The sequence below is a fragment of the Amia ocellicauda genome, chromosome 13 (assembly GCF_036373705.1).
Source record: "Amia ocellicauda isolate fAmiCal2 chromosome 13, fAmiCal2.hap1, whole genome shotgun sequence".
Lineage (NCBI taxonomy): Eukaryota > Metazoa > Chordata > Actinopteri > Amiiformes > Amiidae > Amia > Amia ocellicauda.
Genome location: NC_089862.1, coordinates 24,721,393 through 24,743,171, shown reverse-complemented (window position 1 = coordinate 24,743,171; position 21,779 = coordinate 24,721,393). Strand labels below are relative to the sequence as shown.

Genomic DNA, 21,779 nt, shown 5'->3' with positions numbered 1-21,779 from the left:
CCCTAATAGAGAACATTAAGTCCTTAATAAACCCTGCATGCTTTTCAAGACCTGTGATGACGATATATCCAGGTTGAATGCACTTTGTGTATTCAATGACAGATAATGTCAGAGATTTATCAAGAAATGTTTCATCAATTTGCATTGCCCACCAGTATTGCTTCTGTTCACTTTGATAGCATCTCCAATTAGTTTCCAACCGCAGTGGCCATGTGACCATTTTCCTCTGTGTCACAAAGGTCAGCTTTTTAGTGACGCTGATTAGAATTTATGCATTCCCTTCCATGACCCTGCATTTGTTTACAGCGTTATTGGCTTATCTTCAGCTTAATCCCCAATTTGAATATATGGATATACATCATTAGTACAAGCTGTTACCTTTCGAATCAAGTTAAACTGGAGGAGGGAGAGGGTTGGAGAGGTGAAAGGTCAGAGGCCAATGTGTGCCTTGGCAGATTTGGTTGATTTGGTTGCATTATTAAGGTCATGGAAACGAGGCTGCAATGGAGCAGTGTAGCAACATTGATGATCTTTGCTGATCTCCAGGAAGATATTTTTCTGCATCCAAATTATTTAATTAAGACAATCCCTTGGCCGAGATCCGTCTCTTTTTTTGGGGGGATTTACATAAATGACTCACCATTTCCAAGTGCTAAATTGAAGATATGAAGAAAGCCTGGTAGCCATTAGCCATTAGAGACACCATAAATATGCAGCCATATAGATAAATCAATAAGTCATTAAAGTGATGAGAAAAAGGGTTACAAATGAGAAGAGGTCATTTGCTCCATCTCGCTTGTTTTGTTAGTATGCCTTATTAAACCAGGACCTCATCTGGCCATTGTCTGGAGAGTCTCAGATGTTCAGCTTTTTGATTAGGAAGCAAATTCCAGGCACCTTTTATTTAACATTTTAAGTGCCTTCTGTATTCTGTTCTAAGCATATTTACTAAAGACAAAAGGAATAATAATTTAGTTGTCACCAGTCAGATTTTTTTTTTCTCAACTGGTTTTGTTCACAAAATGTTTTTTGATTTATATACATTTTTATGACCAAACTATGTTCATAACACTGTCTGATACTTTCCGTTAAGTTCAGTTTCACTTGTGATTGATATCTGCAAATGTCAAAACAATTATAGTTTGACTTCAATTCAGCACTGTTCCCTCAAGTGAAAGAACCTCAATACACCGCATGTGGGATAGTGTTTTTAGTTTTTCATTGTCTTTATTGTGTAACAACAAATCCAGAAAAATAGTGCCAGTAAGGTTTATTCTTTCCATGTTTTATCTGACAATGTCTTACTATGCCTGTGCTGTTTTGTTTTCTGAAAAGGTAAAATTAAGTATTCAGAGAGAGTGTATGACTCGTGTATGGATGCCTTTGACTGCCTCCCGCTGGCGGCCCTGATGAACCAGCAGTTTCTCTGCGTACATGGCGGCCTGTCTCCTGAAATTAACACTTTAGATGATATCAGAAAAGTAAGTATGCCAATGTTTATCTTCTTGAGAGGTTTATTGTATACATTTAATTCAGTTCTTACCTTTTACCATGGATTCAGTGTTCAGAAACGAATGGGATTTCTACATGGTATGAACAATCAGAAACTGTTTGCACATCACAATCTTCACCCAAGGTGCTGGGTATAAAAGGTAAATAAATCAAAAGAACAATACTGGCACACACACATGCTCCAAAATGTAATTTATTTACATTCAGATCAGCGTTTCAATTTCTGTAAGATCTTCAGAGATTAAGAAAATTATTAACTAAATTATTGTATGGATCATATATGTAAGTAATGGGTATTACTATTTTTATGTATTTACCTTTTTTTACCCAGCACCTTCCTGATGAAGATCTTATAGAGATCAAAACATTGTAAGTGTGCGTGTATTTTTTTTTTATTTCTACATAGTATCCCCTTAACTACTACTACTTTATTACCATTGATTTTCTGGAAGTCCTATTTAAATTTTTATATTTGATAAATATTCAAATTTGAAGCAATCTCTGAGTGACAGGATTGTGCTGTAAATAATGAACCATTATAGACAGGTAGAGTTTTATATTCTTTATATTTTCCAAATGTTTTCTTTAGTTCATTGACTAAAATAGATTTTTTAAATCTCTTTTAAAATACATGCTATATGACCTTGCCTATTCACTTGGCCTCTTTGTCTCAATCCATTCTAACTAATAAGCAAAGTGGAAGCAAGATTACATTACTCTACCGAGTTTAGACTGTTCTAATGAAGAAATGTAAAATGGTTCATTTTTGCAATTCCTTGAATTCTGTAAAGTAAAATTAGATTTTGGCTTTCAAAAGCAGACCGTTAATCTTAAAATGCTTGAAAACGTACCCTAGAGCTAATTGTTATTATGTGGATTTTCTAATGAAATCTGCCCAGTAGTATTGCTCGAAATTTTTAATGTCTTATACTAAAATGAATGCCCTGGAATTTAGGCTCAGATTGAAGAATCTGAAAAGTAATTATAATTTTTTTCCCATGGAGTTGGCTTGTTAAAAAAAGTTGAGTAAATAATGGAACACTTAATTTTTTGATTGAAATCCAAATTTACATATTAATTTTGCTAAGATTTCATTTTCTTCAAAAGAGCTTGTTGTTTTATACTGTCTAAAAAAAAAAAAAAAAAAACATTTGGCGCTTTTACTTTTGCATGAGTCACAGGGAATTGTGTTTAGTGCAGTCTAAGGTAGAGCTATAGAAATGCTTGAGCACAGGTTGGAACATTCAGGAACTGTGCCTCCCAGGAAGGGACAATCTTTTAGTTTAGTTTAGTCTTTTCTTCTTTTCAGCATTAGCCTTGTTTCGGGTATGTTATCTCAAGGCACATTGGCAATGGCAGGGTGGGATGAGAGTTGAGATTGTTCATGGTAGTAATACATCTGTTAGGAGGGTGGAAATGTGAACAGTGACTCCATAACAGACTGTGATAGGCAAGGAATTACAGCATTTCCCTTTTTTTTTTACTTGATAGCTTTTCTCATCCAATATACTAACTGTGCTGGGAGAATGGGGCAGATTATATTGAAGTAGTTAATTTTGTATAGCTTTTTATAGTAATTACAAAAGTAGAGTTGTTAAATATTTACAGTGAAATATATTGTTGCAACTGCTGGGAAATAAAAATGTCCCATGCAGGAAGATTAATCTCCAAGTTCTTAGTGGAAAGTGGTGTAACTGCAATTTTAATATTAGCTCTTAATGGCAAGTATTTAAAAAAATATGCGGCACTAAAGCACTTTATTTGAATATTGGCAGCATTGTATACTGTAGAATCCAGCTGAGTCATCATGCCCAAGAGCTGAGTCTGTGGGATCACTCTGCATCCCAGATGAAACCATGATCTTAACTCTTTGTACCCATTCTGTGGCACATTATTCATAGTATCATTTTCAATATATGTTGTTGGAGACCATTGAAATACTACAAATCTTAAAGAGAATATATTTGAATTGGTTAAACAGTTAAATGTATGCATTTACTCTTCTGTACTGTAGTTTTTTTTGTTTTTGTTTTGTTTTTTAAAACCTCACTATGAACAAGGACATGTAAATGTAAAAACCTGTGAGAGTCCCTACAGGAGCCCATGCATGACCCTATAACCCACATAACCTATTTATGTTTATTGCTCTTTATAATTAGCAAAGTCTGTGGAGAAAATGTGCAGTTTTAATGTTTGTATACATATACATAATACTCAAGCAGAAATCTGATTTTATATTATGGGAAAGGTCACAATGATTTTGTATCTCAAAGGTATATCATATAATATAGCTTTTTTTTTTTTAATCACAAAGCCATCTTTATAAAAACTGTTGAAGTCACATTGCCACATTGTGAAGTTGTATTTCTTCAAATGAATGGGCATTCACTGTATCTCAGACTACTGAGGGCTCCTGCTCATTGACCCGGGTTTACTGACAGGATATGAGAGTTGTGTGATTCGACTCAAGGAGCTGTCAATTGTGACAAATTCTAATATGGAATGATTAATACAGTTGTGTTTTTCCCCTCTTTCAGTTAGATAGGTTTAAAGAGCCCCCAGCATACGGACCAATGTGTGACCTCTTGTGGTCTGACCCACTGGAGGACTTTGGCAATGAGAAAAGTCAAGAACACTTCACGCACAACACAGTGAGAGGCTGCTCTTACTTCTACAGGTAAGCGACTTTGAGACTTTGATATCTTTCTAATCTCATTCTCGAATATACATTTGTTTTAATCTCACAGTGGTTCTACAAAGTGTGCTGCAGGCAAACTCCTATGAATCTATATATATAATAACTGGAAAGGTTTGCTGCCTTAATTGTCCGTATTGTGCTCTTCCCTTGACTCAGCTCTTAGCATGAGTCTCGCCTCTCTCCTCTTCATACCTCAGTACAATAAAACAACATGGACCTAATGCTACCTAGGCTCTAGCTCTCTATTCAATAAAGGAATAAAATACATCCGTACATATCATTTTCACACTTCGAGGCGGCAAGAGTCCAAACTAATTGATCTCTGCAGTCCTCTTTTTCCAGCCTACAGAAAAGTAATTCAAGTTGCTTTTCCATTCAAGTAGTACTCATTAACTCTTCAAATGGTCAGATATGTTCAGATCATCTCCACACTGTCTGGATATTGTAAAATGCAATTCTGAACAAGCACCTTCAACACTTCCACACAGATTCATTAATATTTGGTACTTTTCAGTTGTTGCTGTGATTTTCAGGTGTTAAAAGTAGTTGCAGAGGTGTTTTAACATTTGTTTTAACATTTTTGGCAATGCTAGGTTTCAAAATGAAGTATGTGAAGTACCTTACTAGTTGTATCTGTTGAATTGTCTGTAAGTTCACCAGGCTACTGATATAAAACTATTGTCAGGATTGGTAACAACAGCTCAGCTATTACCCAGCAAAACTGCACTGTCCTCCTCTGTGTCATATTAGTGCCTTAAAAGAATGGAAATATTATTGGGAGATCAATGACAGGATTATTTTCCTAGCTTTCTTATCTGCAATGGTATAATTTAATACCCAATAAATTACACATAACAAATCAGTCTTCAGGTCTTTTTATTGTTGATGTATTTTGTATTAGTTCCCACTCAAGAGGATTTTAAATAGGATTTTAAATTTAAATGATATCCCATAGGCTAATCCCAGGTAAATACATCATTGCTTTTTAGGAGCAGGTTAAACCTAATTAAAGAGCAGTAGCCCGGAATTGTTCAAGATACCATACGATTCGGATGTTTCTCAGAACATAACTTAAATTATAGAGACTGGTATTTCAATTTAATGTATGTAAATTAAAGAATGTTAGATATAGTCCCTAAAGGGTAATGATCCATCTGAGATGTGTAGATTGGCATTGAAGTTTTGTGACAGTCATGCATTGTGGTATCGATGCCTTCTTTTCAGTGCATCGTCATCAGAGGTTCATTCAGACTGGGACAAATTAAATGTGCTTAAAACCGTTCCCTTATATGGACAGACAAAACAGCATGGGCTCAAAATATGGTAGAAGGCAATGAGATGAAGAAATATGCTGTTACAATTTGCAAAGTTTCCCCCCAATATTTGCATTTTCTCCTATCATTTTCTGGTAATATCCCAAACTGTCCTTGTAGTTGTTAATGTTCTCTTAACCTTCACAGTCCTCTTAGTACAGTAGTCCTGTTTTATACTATGTTATCCTCTTAGTTCATTGCTCAACGTATGAAGACTCTGTATAGGAAAGTTGAAGAAAGTGTTTTGTGATAATTATATAATGTTTTATATTAATACTAGCATTAGAAGTAGCTTGTATACAGAGCAGATTAGCTTTAACAGGCTAAGCAAAAGGTCAACAAGGTTCATTTGTTAGAAACTCCTGTCAGTAATAAAAGATCACACAGTGCCGAAATAGCCTACAGCTGTTTGTTGAAAATCTGTTTGTGACTTAATTGTTTCTCCAGATAGGCAGGAATTGTTTCTGTTAATGAGCAATTGACACTAGGTAAATGACGACTGTGGGATCGCATCTTCCTAGTGCACTTCAAAGACAGACATCTGCTTCTTGGATCCATCACCTCTTCACGGGAAGACAGATCGTAAACAGACTCGGACTTGTACCTTCTGATTGGATGAACGACCATAAGATTTCACGTCACTTTCCTATAAAGCTGCACTCATGTTTGTAAACATTAAGTTCTCACTGAAGGAATTTCCTGATGTGGGGCTTCCGAGCCGGCTTGATTAAAGTTCTATTTGCTTTATCTCGACGACTTCTCCACTTATTTCCGAGACGGGTTCTACAACGTAACACGTGTGTTTTGCCTGGAAGGTGAAGCAAATCACATTCCATCTTCAGGTTAACTTCATTTATTCGGAAACTGAGATTACATCCTCATTTCAGTCTCTACAAAGACTCTACAAACAGCTGAGGGCAGTATCGTAGACTGTGGGCCAGAATCCCATTTTTGTTGAAGGGTTAGGACAGGAATGGAAAATCAGAGAAACCATTCTTGCAGGATTTTCAGCATTGTTGCTGTTTTCATATTTCAAAAATCTTATATACACACACACACACACACACACACACACACACACACACACACACACACACAAAATGGCCAGGACTAAATATAAACTTTAATCCAAGTGCCAAATAGAAATTAAGAACCATTTTTGAAGTTGAGTTTGCATTAGGTAGAAGGAAGGGTCTTCGTGCAAACCAAAAGTCACGATTACGTAAAGGAAATGCAATATGAGTCCACATTTGTATTTGGTATTGAAGCCAGTAGCTTTTTGATATATTTAAAAAAATATTTTTTCAATGTACTATCTAGTAGCTACAAATCTGATATTCATATTTGAATTGTGAACATAACCTAACTTCTTTAGGGTTGTTTCTAACTAATCTAAAGAGGAATGAAATGCTGGCAGGGCCGAACTCTCTCTTGCCAACGAGGACTGGATAGCCCTATAAATTAGCACCTAGCGTGGTTAGGTGGTACACATCGCTTGCTGTTGGCATGTTTTTGATTAACAGCCTCTGCAGGGTGGATACGTTACTGCTAGACTGGATTTCTGTTAAACATTTGAGTAGTATAGTAAAGCACTTTGAAGGAACTGCTGTAGATGAGATCAGTGTATGATGTAAGTTTTGCTACTCGTATCTTCAGTCATTCAACCATAACTTGCAGGGCTTATATAATGTAAGCTTCTGGTGGAAATATTAAAAAACGATTACCTTCTTACAAGGATGCCCCCTTGGTTTTGTAGGCCTCGCATTTTTAAAAAGAAAACACATTTAGAAGGTCAATTTTTAATTTTTAATAAATAGTAAAAAGAAGGGAAAAATGCTGAAGTGCTTTTACTCGTGCCTGAATTCAAAGGAGTACAACCTTAGATGCTGTAAATGACTGAAAGAGTGAATATTACACTTTACTTACTATTTAAACCTAGAGAGAGATGGTAAAAGTCACATCCAGTCCTGGACTTACAGAAATGTATTTTACTTGGTAACAGTATATACTTACTCTGAGGCAATCGTATTGTTTTTTTAAACACTTTTCAACATTGATATCATATCAGAAGAAATTAGACTAATGATTGGGAAAATTTGAACTTGCTTTTTTTTATAGTGAGAAATCTATATTAGCTCAGTGAGTTTGCTGCTGGTGCTGTATAGAGTTAAGCAGTTAATTTCTTTGTTTCCTATTAAATGCTTTAAATCAGGACCCAAGTGCGGTTTGCCCATTTATCTTGCCCAGCTCAACTTCAGATAATAGGCAACCACAGCAGGCTCTATATGGGTCTGAGTTTTTCAATTTGACTTTTGTTTTTTATGGGCTGGGCTGATAAATGGAGTATTCTGTATCATATCATTGAAAACTGGGACAGCACATATCAGTTAAACCAACATCTTTCTAGTGAATTAAATTTCTTCTCTGCCTCGTATTTTTCCTAGCTTCATTGGCACCTTTTTATGCTTGTTGAAGATTTGATATATGCAGTATTGAGGAGTTACTATTACTTCCCCCAAATGTTGTTACAAGTTTTAGTTCTCTGTTGTAATATTTTACAGGCAGGAGATTATTTTTTGGTTAAACTACTTCAATCACTATTTGTTTATCTTCAGTTTTTAACTGAAAGTGTAACAATTAAGTTGAATACAATTAACCTCTCACTGATTAAGAATGAACACAATGCATTCTATTTCCTTCTAACTTGGGAGCTAAATCTACAGAACAGAGAGCCACTAAAATGAGGAAATTGTAGTGTACAAGGAAAGCTCTCTTCTTCTTGGCCACTGGGCAAGAATATTTACTTTAAATATTTTGTTTGTTTTTTGATAGATTGACAATTCATCAGAGCTTTATTTCTACTTTCATTTGTTTTTCAGCTAGAAAAGGGTTTTGTACTTTTTTAGTTTGAAATGGTAATACTTTCCCGATAAAAGGTGCAGGGAAGCTGAATTATTTATAGATGTTTATTTATTTATTTATTTATTGTTGTATGAAAAAGGGGGGCTTTGAGTATGCTAGAAGGCCATGTTGGGGCTGGTAAAGGATATGTTTTCACCTTATTACAGCAGGTATGTCTTTTAAGTGGAAATGCCACATCAGAAAATATTGCCTTTTTGCAATCTCATTCAAGTGTGTGTTTCTACACCTGTTATTTTCACTGGAAATCAGAGGTGTCACATTCTTAAATACAAGGTAGCAAGATTAAAAATAAACACGCTTTACTGTCAAAAATGTCAACATTCCCACACTTGTATGTATGTATGGCTCCAGGCAGACGAGACTCCTAGAAATGTAATGAGAACATTCTGCTTGTTGGAGTTGATAGAACTTTATAGTTAAAGAGAATTTTTACCAGAACACAACATTGATCATTAAAAGAAAAATTCTGGGGCCAGTGATTCTGTGGTTTGGTTTAAACTTTTAACAAGCTATTTAATTGCTTGGTATACATGTATGTAGTGAAGCAAGTGTGAAGAGTTTATTAGGCTAATTCTTGTTTTAAAAGACACTATTGCAAAGACAGGTGAAATTGTTCCTCTCAGTAAAAATAATTCACTTCTTTTAGAATGTAATGTGGGATATCACATCCCGCATGAGCTAATTATAAATGTTTTTACAGAGCACCCCAAGCACGATATCAATGAACCGTGTCCGTAAATGAAATTCTGAGGAATTAAGAATTAGAAGTTTCATATCTCCTGCCGTGGCAGAGAAACTTAACAGCTTGTGAATTTAGACAGCTCTGTGTCCTCTGAATTAGGAAGGCTCTGTAGCTATACTTCAAACCTGTCAGCCAAAACATCCATTAAAGACACGTAAGATGAAAATAAGAGACATGCCAGAGGCGTATTTAGGGAAATGCTAGAGGCAGATATCACATTTGATAAAAGCTTTCTTTCAAAATGCAAAATGAGTCCTGGAGCCAGGAGGTGGCTGGTTCAAATCCAGGCTATGCTGTTCACCAACTGTGCCCAGGAACTCCCTTGACATCAGCAGGACACAACTGGCAGAGTTTTGGCACTCCTTGATAAGGGCTTTGGATCCTCATTTTCTTGCCCATCAGTGACCTCTAATGCCTGTAGCATTGGGTGTTATTAGTATGAGCCATGTCCATGCCATGAAGGCCCATAGCAGTCCAACCCAGGAGCACATCATGAATTAACATATTGTGGCTTGTTGTTGCATCTTTGACAGTATGTGTGAGTGAGCGTGTGTGTGTGTGTGTACATGCCAACTCCTGCTTCAAAGTAAGGGCTTTAACACAAAAAAATGCAGACTTTCCATGGTGTCTTTAAGTAATTGTGGCTGTAACTGTAAGTAGTAATATATAATGAGTGTGTGTTTGTAGGTGTGTGTGATTTTCAGTTGTAATCACATGAATATGAAAATACTTTACAGGATGAATTACATTATCGGCCCAGATATAATGTTGCCTCAAATGTAAGATGACCATTCAAAAAAGAATAATAACAAAATAAAATAAAAATGTAGCCTATCATATCAAACATATAGGACAACCTCGGCAATCAATAAGGAGAAATAAAACTTTCTTTCCTAACCATTAGGGGGCATCAATGATACCATTTTCTGATCCAGTAAAGCTGTGATAGTAGTTGGTAAAAATGCAAATTTGTATCTCAATATGGTAATATCACAAATAACCACTTTGAGGTCCATGAAAGGATTTCCTCTGAGACTCTGCAATCAAAAGCACCTGTTTCCCCCCCATCCACCCATCGTCCAACGTTGCTTTTGTTGACACCAAATGTTTTAGCAGCACGACAATTATTTGATGCTTTCAACTTCTCTGACAACCACAATTTTAAGATTTGCATCATAATTTATTCTTAATCCCTTCGATATTTGACCCTTTTTTGATCCACTTTTCCAGATAATCACTGCAGGTAGGCTTGACTAATTTCAGAAGTAGGGCAGTTGAGCCACTCATTTAACTGAATACGCAATTTCGTCATTACTAAAAGCCTTTAATTGACTAAGAAAAAAAAATGGACTAAGTCTGTGAATATAGGACAAGTTGTATTTTTAAAATGTTATTTTCTTAAAATAACCTCGTCTTATATCCGGGCCAATACATTATCATTATTTGCACAAAACCTACATGCTTATCTATGCTGAAACACCAGGTATTTTAAAATTGTTACTGGGACTTCTAGGCCACTATTTAACCAACTTAAATTGTATTATTACTATTTATTTGGATTTAATAATTAATCCTTCCTTTCCATTAAAAGGACAGTCTTCAAACAGCACTTTTTTAAATAGTATTTGAATGTCTCTTAAAGACCTTCAGCTTTTTGACCTTGATGTTTTTAATATTGAAAGTATATGTTTCCTGTATGTTGTTGCCACATAAATATATGCTGTAGTTGGTCTGCAACATACCATTAGTTAACAAGAGGTACACTGCATAAAATACAGCATGCAATACTGACATGATAGCATTTTCACTTTTTTCCCGATCCTGTAAACATGCCATAGTATATTGTTTTGTTTGGTTTACATTCTAATGCATACAAATGTGAAAATAAATTTAAATCATGTTTTACATTTCTGGGTTAGAAGATGTCCGTAATAGCAATAGCTGTTGAGCACACAATTTTATAGATGTGTATAGTACACCCAGATTGTAAACCACAGAGGTATTATTTGTTAACATGGGAAAATTCCATTCTACACAACCACGTAATTCCGCTGAATGAATGAAAGGTTATACCATGGAAAAAATCTGGAACCTTTACTGCCTTGAATTGCTGACAGTTTATTTTGGCTTCCACTTTCACAGACTTATCTCACTACTTGGGAGATTTCCATTTTTTCCCCCTTCCTTTGGTTTGACAAGAAGAGTCTGATGTTAATGACATGCATACACACACATAAACACACACAGCCGCACATAATGAAGACGGTAGGCTATACCCTGATATTAAAGACTGGAGCAAATGGGGAAACGCCAGCAAACATTGTACGTGTAAGCAGCTTGTGTTAGATTAGATTGTGTTAGGTTAGATTCAAACAACACAAGTGGCGTTTTCATTGACAGAGATGTTCTTCTTTTCTTTTAGTTACCCTGCTGTGTGTGACTTCCTACAACACAATAATTTATTATCGGTCATCCGGGCCCACGAAGCCCAAGATGCTGGGTAAGTATTTGTGGTGTCAGTGCTCCAGTACGTGTTTGAGGTTTAAGAGAAAGTCACTGACATTGTCATGCATGGTTTATTCTCCCAACATGGGATTGAAAGAAACCCCCCTGGAAATGTACAACAAGAGACAGTGAAGTGACATCTCTCTGCCAAGGGCCAGCTTCCTTTAAGGAACAATCCTAAAAAATAAAGTAAAATAAAAAACTGTATTCTTACCTTTACATTAAGAAGTGCTGACACATTTTGATATTGTTATTATGAATGAATCGCTGTTTTTATTAAGTCTTTGTCAAAGTAAAACCTATAGCATGACTAAGGAACTTGTCGTTATGGAGTAGCATCTTTGCTGTACCTGTTACTCATTATAGTAAATATTCATGGACACAGGTCACAGAAAGTCATCTTTCCATCTTAGTGCTTCGCTAAGCGGGATAGAGGTCTCTTGCCCTTCTTTCAGACTAGTGCTCAAGCCATGCTATAGATTTTATTTATCAGATGTTATTGAGCAGAATAAAACCATAATGAGACCGTGCTAGATAATATTCCAGCACATGTTATGCAAAGGTAAACTGTGAAGATATGCAATATACACTCACCTAAAGGATTATTAGGAACACCTGTTCAATTTCTCATTAACGCAATTATCTAACCAACCAATCACATGGCAGTTGCTTCAATGCATTTAGGGGTGTGGTCCTGGCCAAGACAATCTCCTGAACTCCAAACTGAATGTCTGAATGGGAAAGAAAGGTGATTTAAGCAATTTTGAGCGTGGCATGGTTGTTGGTGCCAGACGGGCCGGTCTGAGTATTTCACAATCTGCTCAGTTACTGGGATTTTCACGCACAACCATTTCTAGGGTTTACAAAGAATGGTGTGAAAAGGGAAAAACATCCAGTATGCGGCAGTCCTGTGGGCGAAAATGTCTTGTTGATGCTAGAGGTCAGAGGAGAATGGGCCGACTGATTCAAGCTGATAGAAGAGCAACTTTGACTGAAATAACCACTCGTTACAACCGAGGTATGCAGCAAAGCATTTGTGAAGCCACAACACGTACAACCTTGAGGCGGATGGGCTACAACAGCAGAAGACCCCACTGGGTACCACTCATCTCCACTACAAATAGGAAAAAGAGGCTACAATTTGCACAAGCTCACCAAAATTGGACAGTTGAAGACTGGAAAAATGTTGCCTGGTCTGATGAGTCTCGATTTCTGTTGAGACATTCAGATGGTAGAGTCAGAATTTGGCGTAAACAGAATGAGAACATGGATCCATCATGCCTTGTTACCACTGTGCAGGCTGGTGGTGGTGTAATGGTGTGGGGGATGTTTTCTTGGCACACTTTAGGCCCCTTAGTGCCAATTGGGCATCGTTTAAATGCCACAGCCTACCTGAGCATTGTTTCTAACCATGTCCATCCCTTCATGACCACCATGTACCCATCCTCTGATGGCTACTTCCAGCAGGATAATGCACCATGTCACAAAGGTGGAATCATTTCAAATTGGTTTCATGAACATGACAATGAGTTCACTGTACTAAACTGGCCCCCACAGTCACCAGATCTCAACCCAATAGAGCATCTTTGGGATGTGGTGGAACGGGAGCTTCGTGCCCTGGATGTGCATCCCACAAATCTCCATCAACTGCAAGATGCTATCCTATCAATTATGGGCCAACATTTCTAAAGAATGCTTTCAGCACCTTGTTGAATCAATGCCACGTAGAATTAAGGCAGTTCTGAAGGCGAAAGGGGGTCAAACACAGTATTAGTATGGTGTTCCTAATAATCCTTTAGGTGAGTGTATGTTTTCATAAGTTCTTCCAGGGAATTATTCATTTGGAAAAGTGCTTAGTGTATTTTCTTTGCCCTAGGTATACAGTACATATCATGAAAGACAGTCATTTTGACCACTCTCATACATTGTTTTCTAAACAGGTTAAGAGGTTAAAATGATCTAGCACTGGTATATGACAAAGTTGCATCTGCCACAGTTTGTCAACAGGGGTTGGTGTTCAGGATTGTGCACTACAAGCCAAATGAAAGCCGCAAATTAAAAGCAAAATTCCAGAAGACAATTTGAACTGTTGCATACATGTGAGAAAGACGGGCTAGGCCTGGTAGCTAAGGGCAAAGTAGTCTGTGGGGTGCTTTATAATTGTAGGGAATCAGCATACCTTATCTTTCCTTCTCAGTTTTGTAATCTCACGACATGAAGAGAAAGCTCATTAATTTGTGTCAAAGTGCTCACCTACCTCTCACTAATGTTGTTTATGCTGCCATTTCCACCTCATTGACAGATTATACGAGGGGAAATGGAGACAGCTCTTGAGTGTGCAGTAATGTGAATTTTAATGGCATACATACAGAAGGGGCTTAGAAAGAATGTTATTTTTCTGCTCAGGAATGGCACTTAAAATGGTCTCCTGTGGGCTCTCCTTTAAAGCACTTTAAAGTGTCCTGTTTATATTATTGTATATTATGAGCAGACTTAATTGAATATGGCAAGGATGAGATTCAATTACACAGAAATGTTTTCAAGATACAAAGGCAACACACCATATAGTCAGCTGGCAGTCAGGAATGCAAACTCATTTTTTATATTATTCTTCAGATTTGCAATCCTTAGATTAAAATTAGTGATTAATGATGAAGAGATTATTTTCAGTCACTGTGGCTCAATGTATGGATTAAATGATGTATTTTATGACCTCCAAAGAAGCTTCACAGGTGAAACTGAAAATTAGAGAGTTGTTGACATAACTAAATGGATAGTACTTTAAAAAAACAACAACTTTGTTTTAAAGACTGAGATTTGTAACACTTCATTGCAGTAGTCATTGATTTTAGCATGTCTATAATTTCTCTCTTCCCCTCTTAGATATCGTATGTACAGGAAGAGCCAAACGACAGGCTTTCCTTCACTAATCACCATATTTTCTGCACCCAACTACCTAGATGTGTACAACAACAAGGGTAAGCTTTCTTTATTGTATTGTTTGCTTTTGTACCTAGTGCATTGGTGTACCTAGTGCAGTACCTGTTCCTTGTAAACTGGCATCAGAGACATAGAGGGCCTGCACATTTCTTGGTAGATGCCAAAAATTACAAAATATAAGTGCAATGGAATGGGGCAACTTTTTACATAACTATTAATGTATTTTTAACAGGATAATTTTAGTGAAATGTTAATATTATGGAAAAATAATAAGCTCCTTATTTTCTAATAACAAAATGATTTGAGTGTAAGACCAGTAAATAGTGAAATGCCTCCTGCCAAGATAGATTAGACAGCAGAATTATTTTTTAGCAAAGTTTCATCACGGAAAGTTTAATTAACTAAAACCATAAACTATTCCACATGGTTGTACAGAAGACTACTTCTTTCAGCCTAATCAAAGTCAACTTCACACATGTACTATTGCCCAGAGGTATCAGAGTCCTGAATGTTGATGTGCAAAATCGAAGTAGCTTCTGGACACAATATTGAGATGAAAAAGGACCTAGTGCAGCTTTAACTTATACTTTGTTAAATTAAATTGTACTTTCTGAAAAAAAAATACTTTACAAACTTTATTTTTGCCAGGTTGTACATTGAGATACCATCATATTAATGCTCATTCAAATTACACCTTGCCCTCCTAAATTCATTTGGCAATGCAAGAAAGCCTTACAATGGCATGTCTATTTGGCCAACCTTTAGTCTTTCAGTAGATTATTGTATGAAATCCTTAGCTTCAACCAAAAGCTGTTTTTGTTAATGAATCTACAGTAGGAAGAATGATGAGATGATTTTAGTTTTGTTGGATGTATTCTATTCTATTTATTCTATTCTTCACTCATTATCTGTAAAGCATTGTCATACAAATGTGCAAACATTGTTCTATGATCTGATCTACAGTAGATCTTTCTTTTTCCCATTGTCATTCCCATGTTTATTCACAGTAGTCCAGGGTTAATGAATTAAACATAGTTATAATTAACAGAGACATTTGGGAATTCATATAGAATGCCCACCCTGGTAAACTGTGAGCTGTGAGTTTTGGCGTTTTGGTTTTGTGTGCTGCTGTGTGATTTTCTGAATCGCCTCATGCCAAAATAAGTATATATCACAGAACCAGCCTGACCCTTTGCATTGCCCCTAGCATGGGGGATGTTTAGTACTCTGTAGTCTGTAAGTCTGGGTCATCTATCTCCAGTTCATGTTTCTGTTATCAAACATATTGTAACATATTAAAACTAATGCTGTAACAAGGATGTCTCCATCAGAATTGTACATGACTGCATACAAAATACTAAATTGTTAGGCAGACCTCAGTAAACACATACTGTGTTCTCTAGTCTTTCCCTTCCCTTTTGAGAGTCTACAGTAGCTTGTTAAGGGGTGATCGATCACAGACAAAGCAGACACAGAGGCATGCACAAATCCACCCGCACAAACACACACCTACACACAGGACCTTGGAAAGGTTTCTTATCATCTAGTAAGGGAGAAACATTTAAATTTATTTTTAAGCATTTTGCTTTTCTCATGTGAAAACCTGAAAATATTCACAGACATTTTGTAATAAGAATACTTTATGGTATAACAACCTTTAACAAAAGATGACAGCCAACAGATAAAATGACAGTTAATATACCCTATACCCTAAAGTGGTCAAAGTGGAATAGCAAAAAAAATCACTACATGACTGGAAAAGCCCTAAGAGAGATTGATGTATTTGATTACACAAGGCCACCTGTTGTGCCTGACTAACATTTTCTTATTCCTAAAACCGTGTTTCTTGGTTTACATGGCTCAGTCTCATTCTGCCATTGCAAAACTATGGTGTAACAAGAGCCTCAGAAGTGTTAATTTCCATTTCCCAGTAGAGCCCACTTTGAAAGTGAACACAGCTATGTTCATAGATGGTTGTTTTTTAAGTACAGTGAATAAGTTCATTGCAGGTAGTCATTTAGTAATTTCAAATGCAATTCATCTGCCAGGTTAACCCCAGAGAATATGTATGGGCTACAGAAAGTTGACTTAAATAATGCTATCTTCTCATATACCACCCTAAATACAGCCATCTAGCTGAAGGCCTTAGGATAAAGGAAATAAAGTATTTGAATGTTTTCTAGGTCAGCTCTTTAATGCAACAGCTGTGCAAGAGAGGTATTTGATATGCAGCACTGCAGGAACCCACAAGCCGACTTTTCATCCAAAGGTTGCTTTTCACAAGCTAAGGCATGACATAAAAAAATAAAATCTATTAACAGCATTAATCTCTGGAAGGTGACTTATGGTAAAAGGTTTGCTTGTAGGTTGAGCCTGGCCTATGACCATCGCCTAAATGGGCAAATTAAATGTCTATTGACTACCTAACAACAAGAACAACACAATTGGCATTTGAAGCACATATCTCACCCATTCCCATTTAACCCTACTCAAATGTTCTGTATATAGTTTGAAAGAAGTAAAATAAATAAATAAGTTTGCTCTGGGAGAAGATTAGTACAGCATGTACAAAACTAGACAGAAATTTACTGGCTAAGTTGTTTTACAGAATTCCTTTAGTATGTGTAGCTGTGCTGGTAACAAAGGTGGCTGTTTTATTACAAAGTTTGAAGTAAAATGCTTGAAAATGTGTCTTCTTTTGATATTTTTTTTTTTTTTTTTTTTTGATCTTTGCGTTGGTGCTTAAAGTTCCTAAGAGTTGCCTTATTGCTTATACTTCTTATCTTCCTCAATTGTATAGATAATCTGATCAAACCACTTACAAAATTCAATTAATTTTAGAAGGTGACATGCTTTTAATAGCTGCTTGTACTATCAATCAAAATCAATATATAATATCTGCATGTGCTCAGTTATACTTGTAACATTAATTTACAAATACTGTCTAAAAAGGAATACATTTTTGGGACATCTTACAGTTCCTGGATTCAAAACTGATTATTTTTCTATTTTCTCTCTTATTCAAGTCATGGTGGCACTTAAGGATTGCTTTATTTTAAATTAATCTCCGGGGAAACTCCAAACAATTGAATTGAAATACATTAACATAATAGATTAAAGTAGATGGGAACCTCTGCCATAAATCTCTTTAACAAATTTAGATGAAACAGCAAGTAGAAACCTTTGTTATTCTGGCTCTTATCTCTGCCAGCTATGCAAAACAAGTATACTTTGGTTTCCAAAAAAAGAAAAGAAAGAGACGTATCCAATTTTGCTGAGGTTGCTTAATCGGTACAGGCTTTATTAATTTTTATTTTGTACACAGTCAAGAGTACACAATTGTCTGGGGATGACTTCCCAGGGTGTAGCACCTCCAAAATATCAATTGATTAAGTATAGCAGATAATTACAGAGATGTTTCCTCTTTTGTGTCATTGATCTGCAGGAGACATTTTAATAAGTTGTCCATTATGCATGTTTCTAATATTATTTAGCATTTACTACATCTGGAAAAACAAAACTGGAGACTTAATATGTATTTCTATAATTTACTAAGTGATTATATAATTGTAAATAACATTCAAATTACAGCTTTATTTTTTTAACACATCACTTTTCTTGTGCATTGTTTTTCCCATAATATCACGCACACAGAAGTTTTGTTTGATTCAATTTGTTTTTTAAACTTTTGCTTCAATAATTTCTGCATAATTTGTTTATTCTTAAATATCTCAATGGCACAGCATTGTTTAGCTTCTAAGATTAGACAAATTCAAAGTTGAAGATCAGAACAGTCTTCTTTTGAAATCCTTTTCTTCTGAACATCCCCTGATTCATTTGGCAGCATTTTTCACAATTGAATTTGTTACTCTTTAAAAATGTAATAATATTCAACCTTATTTCTTATTTCCAATTGTAAACTGAATGTGAGGATACACTGGGGACAGCTGGAGTTCTTTTTACAGGAAAATACATGTTTTTCATATTTTGTATTTTGTGATCTTAATGCCCCTAACTTCCCTGGAGCACAAGGGCTTGTTTAAGGGCTAAGGGAGGAACTTGGGTATCAGTTTTACGTATGCAATGACACCTCAGGCTAAAGGTTAGTAGAGCACAGTCTGTTTCCTGTTGGTTTAACTGATGACTTCAGTGGCAAACTAAATGAGTGTAATGAATGGCAAGAGAGATTGTTAAAGTAATGGCAGAAACCTTGCATTTTTCCATTCATTACGTATGCTGCACTGAGTATCCAAAACAATCATAGCCTAATGGGATTCTCAATGGAAAGAGAACTCCTTCTAGTAACCAGGATCCTTCAATAAAATCCATCCTGAATTTCATTTGGTCCAGACAGACCTGTGGCTTGGTTCATATACATATATATGAAAAAGTATTTGCCCTCATCTGTTTTTCTGCATTTTTGCATATTTTTGAAACAATGTTATTTATCTTGAACCAAATCCTAATATTAGATAAAAGGGACTCTGAGTAAACAAATAACACCAAGTTTGGATGCTTATTTAATTTACTTATTAAAGAAAGTTATGCAACATCCTATTCGCCTATGTGAAAAAGTAATCGCCCACTTAGACTCAATAAATGGTTACACCACATTTATAAGCAATAACTGCAAATAAATGCTTCCTGTAGTTATTGATTAGTCTCTTGCAGCGCCAAGGAGGAATTTTGGCCCACTCCTCCATGCAGAACTGCTTCAACTCGGTGACATTTCTGGGTTTTCAAGCATGAACTGCTCATTTCAGATTCTGCCACAAATTCTCAATGGGGTTTAGGTCTTTGACGAGGCCATTCCAAAACTTTACATTCCTTGTTCTTCAACTATTCTGATGTAGACTTGTGTTTGTGATTATTGCCTTGCTGCATGACCCGGCTCTACTTCTGCTTCAGCTCACAGACGGATGCTCTGACATTGTCCAGTACAAATCTTATACAGAGCAGAATTGGTTCCTTCAATGATGGCAAAGCATCCTCAAACCATGACACCGCCACAACCTTGCTTGACCCCTAGTATGAGGTTCTTACTATGCAATGCAGTGTTTGGTTTTCGACAGACATGACAGGGCCCATGTTTTCTTAGTGAGCAGTAGTTTCTGTCTTGCTACTCTGCCATGAATCCCATTTTTGCCCAGTGTCTTTCTCCATTTGGACTGTATGGCTCTGACTGTGGTTCGGCAGAGCCCCACAGCCTTTGAAATGGCTTTGTAACCCTCTCCAGATTGATAGACATCAACAACTTTTTTGGGAGGTCTTCAGGAATTTCTTTTGATCGTGGCATGATGTGCCTCTAGACCCTGTATGATGACAATTTCACTTGATGCTAAGGGACAAAGTTAGTCAGCTTTATATTGGGTGGGCCCAAATCAAATAAATAAATATATATATATATATATATATATATATATATATATATATATATATATATGTATATATATATATATATATACACTCACCTAAAGGATTATTAGGAACACCTGTTCAATTTCTCATTAATGCAATTATCTAACCAACCAATCACATGGCAGTTGCTTCAATGCATTTAGGGGTGTGGTCCTGGTCAAGACAATCTCCTGAATCTCAAACTGAATGTCTGAATGGGAAAGAAAGGTGATTTAAGCAATTTTGAGCGTGGCATGGTTGTTGGTGCCAGACGGGCCGGTCTGAGTATTTCACAATCTGCTCAGTTACTGGGATTTTCACGCACAACCATTTCTAGGGTTTACAAAGAATGGTGTGAAAAGGGAAAAACATCCAGTATGCGGCAGTCCTGTGGGCGAAAATGCCTTGTTGATGCTAGAGGTCAGAGGAGAATGGGCCAACTGATTCAACTGATAGAAGAGCAACTTTGACTGAAATAACCACTCGTTACAACCGAGGTATGCAGCAAAGCATTTGTGAAGCCACAACACGTACAACCTTGAGGCGGATGGGCTACAACAGCAGAAGACCCCACTGGGTACCACTCATCTCCACTACAAATAGGAAAAAGAGGCTACAATTTGCACAAGCTCACCAAAATTGGACAGTTGAAGACTGGAAAAATGTTGCCTGGTCTGATGAGTCTCGATTTCTGTTGAGACATTCAGATGGTAGAGTCAGAATTTGGCGTAAACAGAATGAGAACATGGATCCATCATGCCTTGTTACCACTGTGCAGGCTGGTGGTGGTGGTGTAATGGTGTGGGGGATGTTTTCTTGGCACACTTTAGGCCCCTTAGTGCCAATTGGGCATCGTTTAAATGCCACGGCCTACCTGAGCATTGTTTCTGACCATGTCCATCCCTTTATGACCACCATGTACCCATCCTCTGATGGCTACTTCCAGCAGGATAATGCACCATGTCACAAAGGTCGAATCATTTCAAATTGGTTTCTTGAACATGACAATGAGTTCACTGTACTAAACTGGCCCCCACAGTCACCAGATCTCAACCCAATAGAGCATCTTTGGGATGTGGTGGAACGGGAGCTTCGTGCCCTGGATGTGCATCCCACAAATCTCCATCAACTGCAAGATGCTATCCTATCAATATGGGCCAACATTTCTAAAGAATGCTTTCAGCACCTTGTTGAATCAATGCCACGTAGAATTAAGGCAGTTCTGAAGGCGAAAGGGGGTCAAACACAGTATTAGTATGGTGTTCCTAATAATCCTTTAGGTGAGTGTATTTATATATATATATATATATATTCAAATACAGTCAATTGAAATATTTCAGTAATGCATTTAATTTGAATGGTTATTATTTAATTTTTGAATTTATTCATATATTTCACTTTGAAAGAGCATGGAAAACAATATGTGGAGACGGAACGTGAGGGGTTATAGAAGGGCAGGGTATCTACAGCATGTTAAATTAGTATTGTTTTGTTAATGACTTTAGAGATTTGCAACCCTCTCTGCAATATTGATATACAATTATAATATGAATAATTAATCAAGTAATTTTCTCTGCAAAACTATCTGTTACATTAGCCATTACAGAACCAGAGAGAAACATATACTCAAAGATACAGATCAGTTTTTCCAGAATTCATTTCTGGGACACATTGGATTCTATTTTGCAATGTTTGTAAACCCCTCACATAACCGCAAGACAGAATTTCAGACAGTAAATGCCACCAGAGA

General features: G+C 36.5%; 1 protein-coding gene across 2 annotated transcripts in view; it reads left to right on the top strand.

The window, feature by feature from the left end:
* Positions 1-21,779, top strand: part of LOC136766651 (protein phosphatase 3 catalytic subunit alpha) — a 148,603-nt gene that overhangs the window by 106,551 nt on the left and 20,273 nt on the right. For both annotated transcript variants that reach the window (XM_066720311.1, XM_066720312.1), the window contains exons 5-8: positions 1,336-1,481; positions 4,050-4,189; positions 11,610-11,687; positions 14,576-14,670. In XM_066720311.1, coding sequence (XP_066576408.1) covers positions 1,336-1,481; positions 4,050-4,189; positions 11,610-11,687; positions 14,576-14,670 — 459 coding nt within the window. The remainder of the gene's footprint in view (positions 1-1,335; positions 1,482-4,049; positions 4,190-11,609; positions 11,688-14,575; positions 14,671-21,779) is intronic.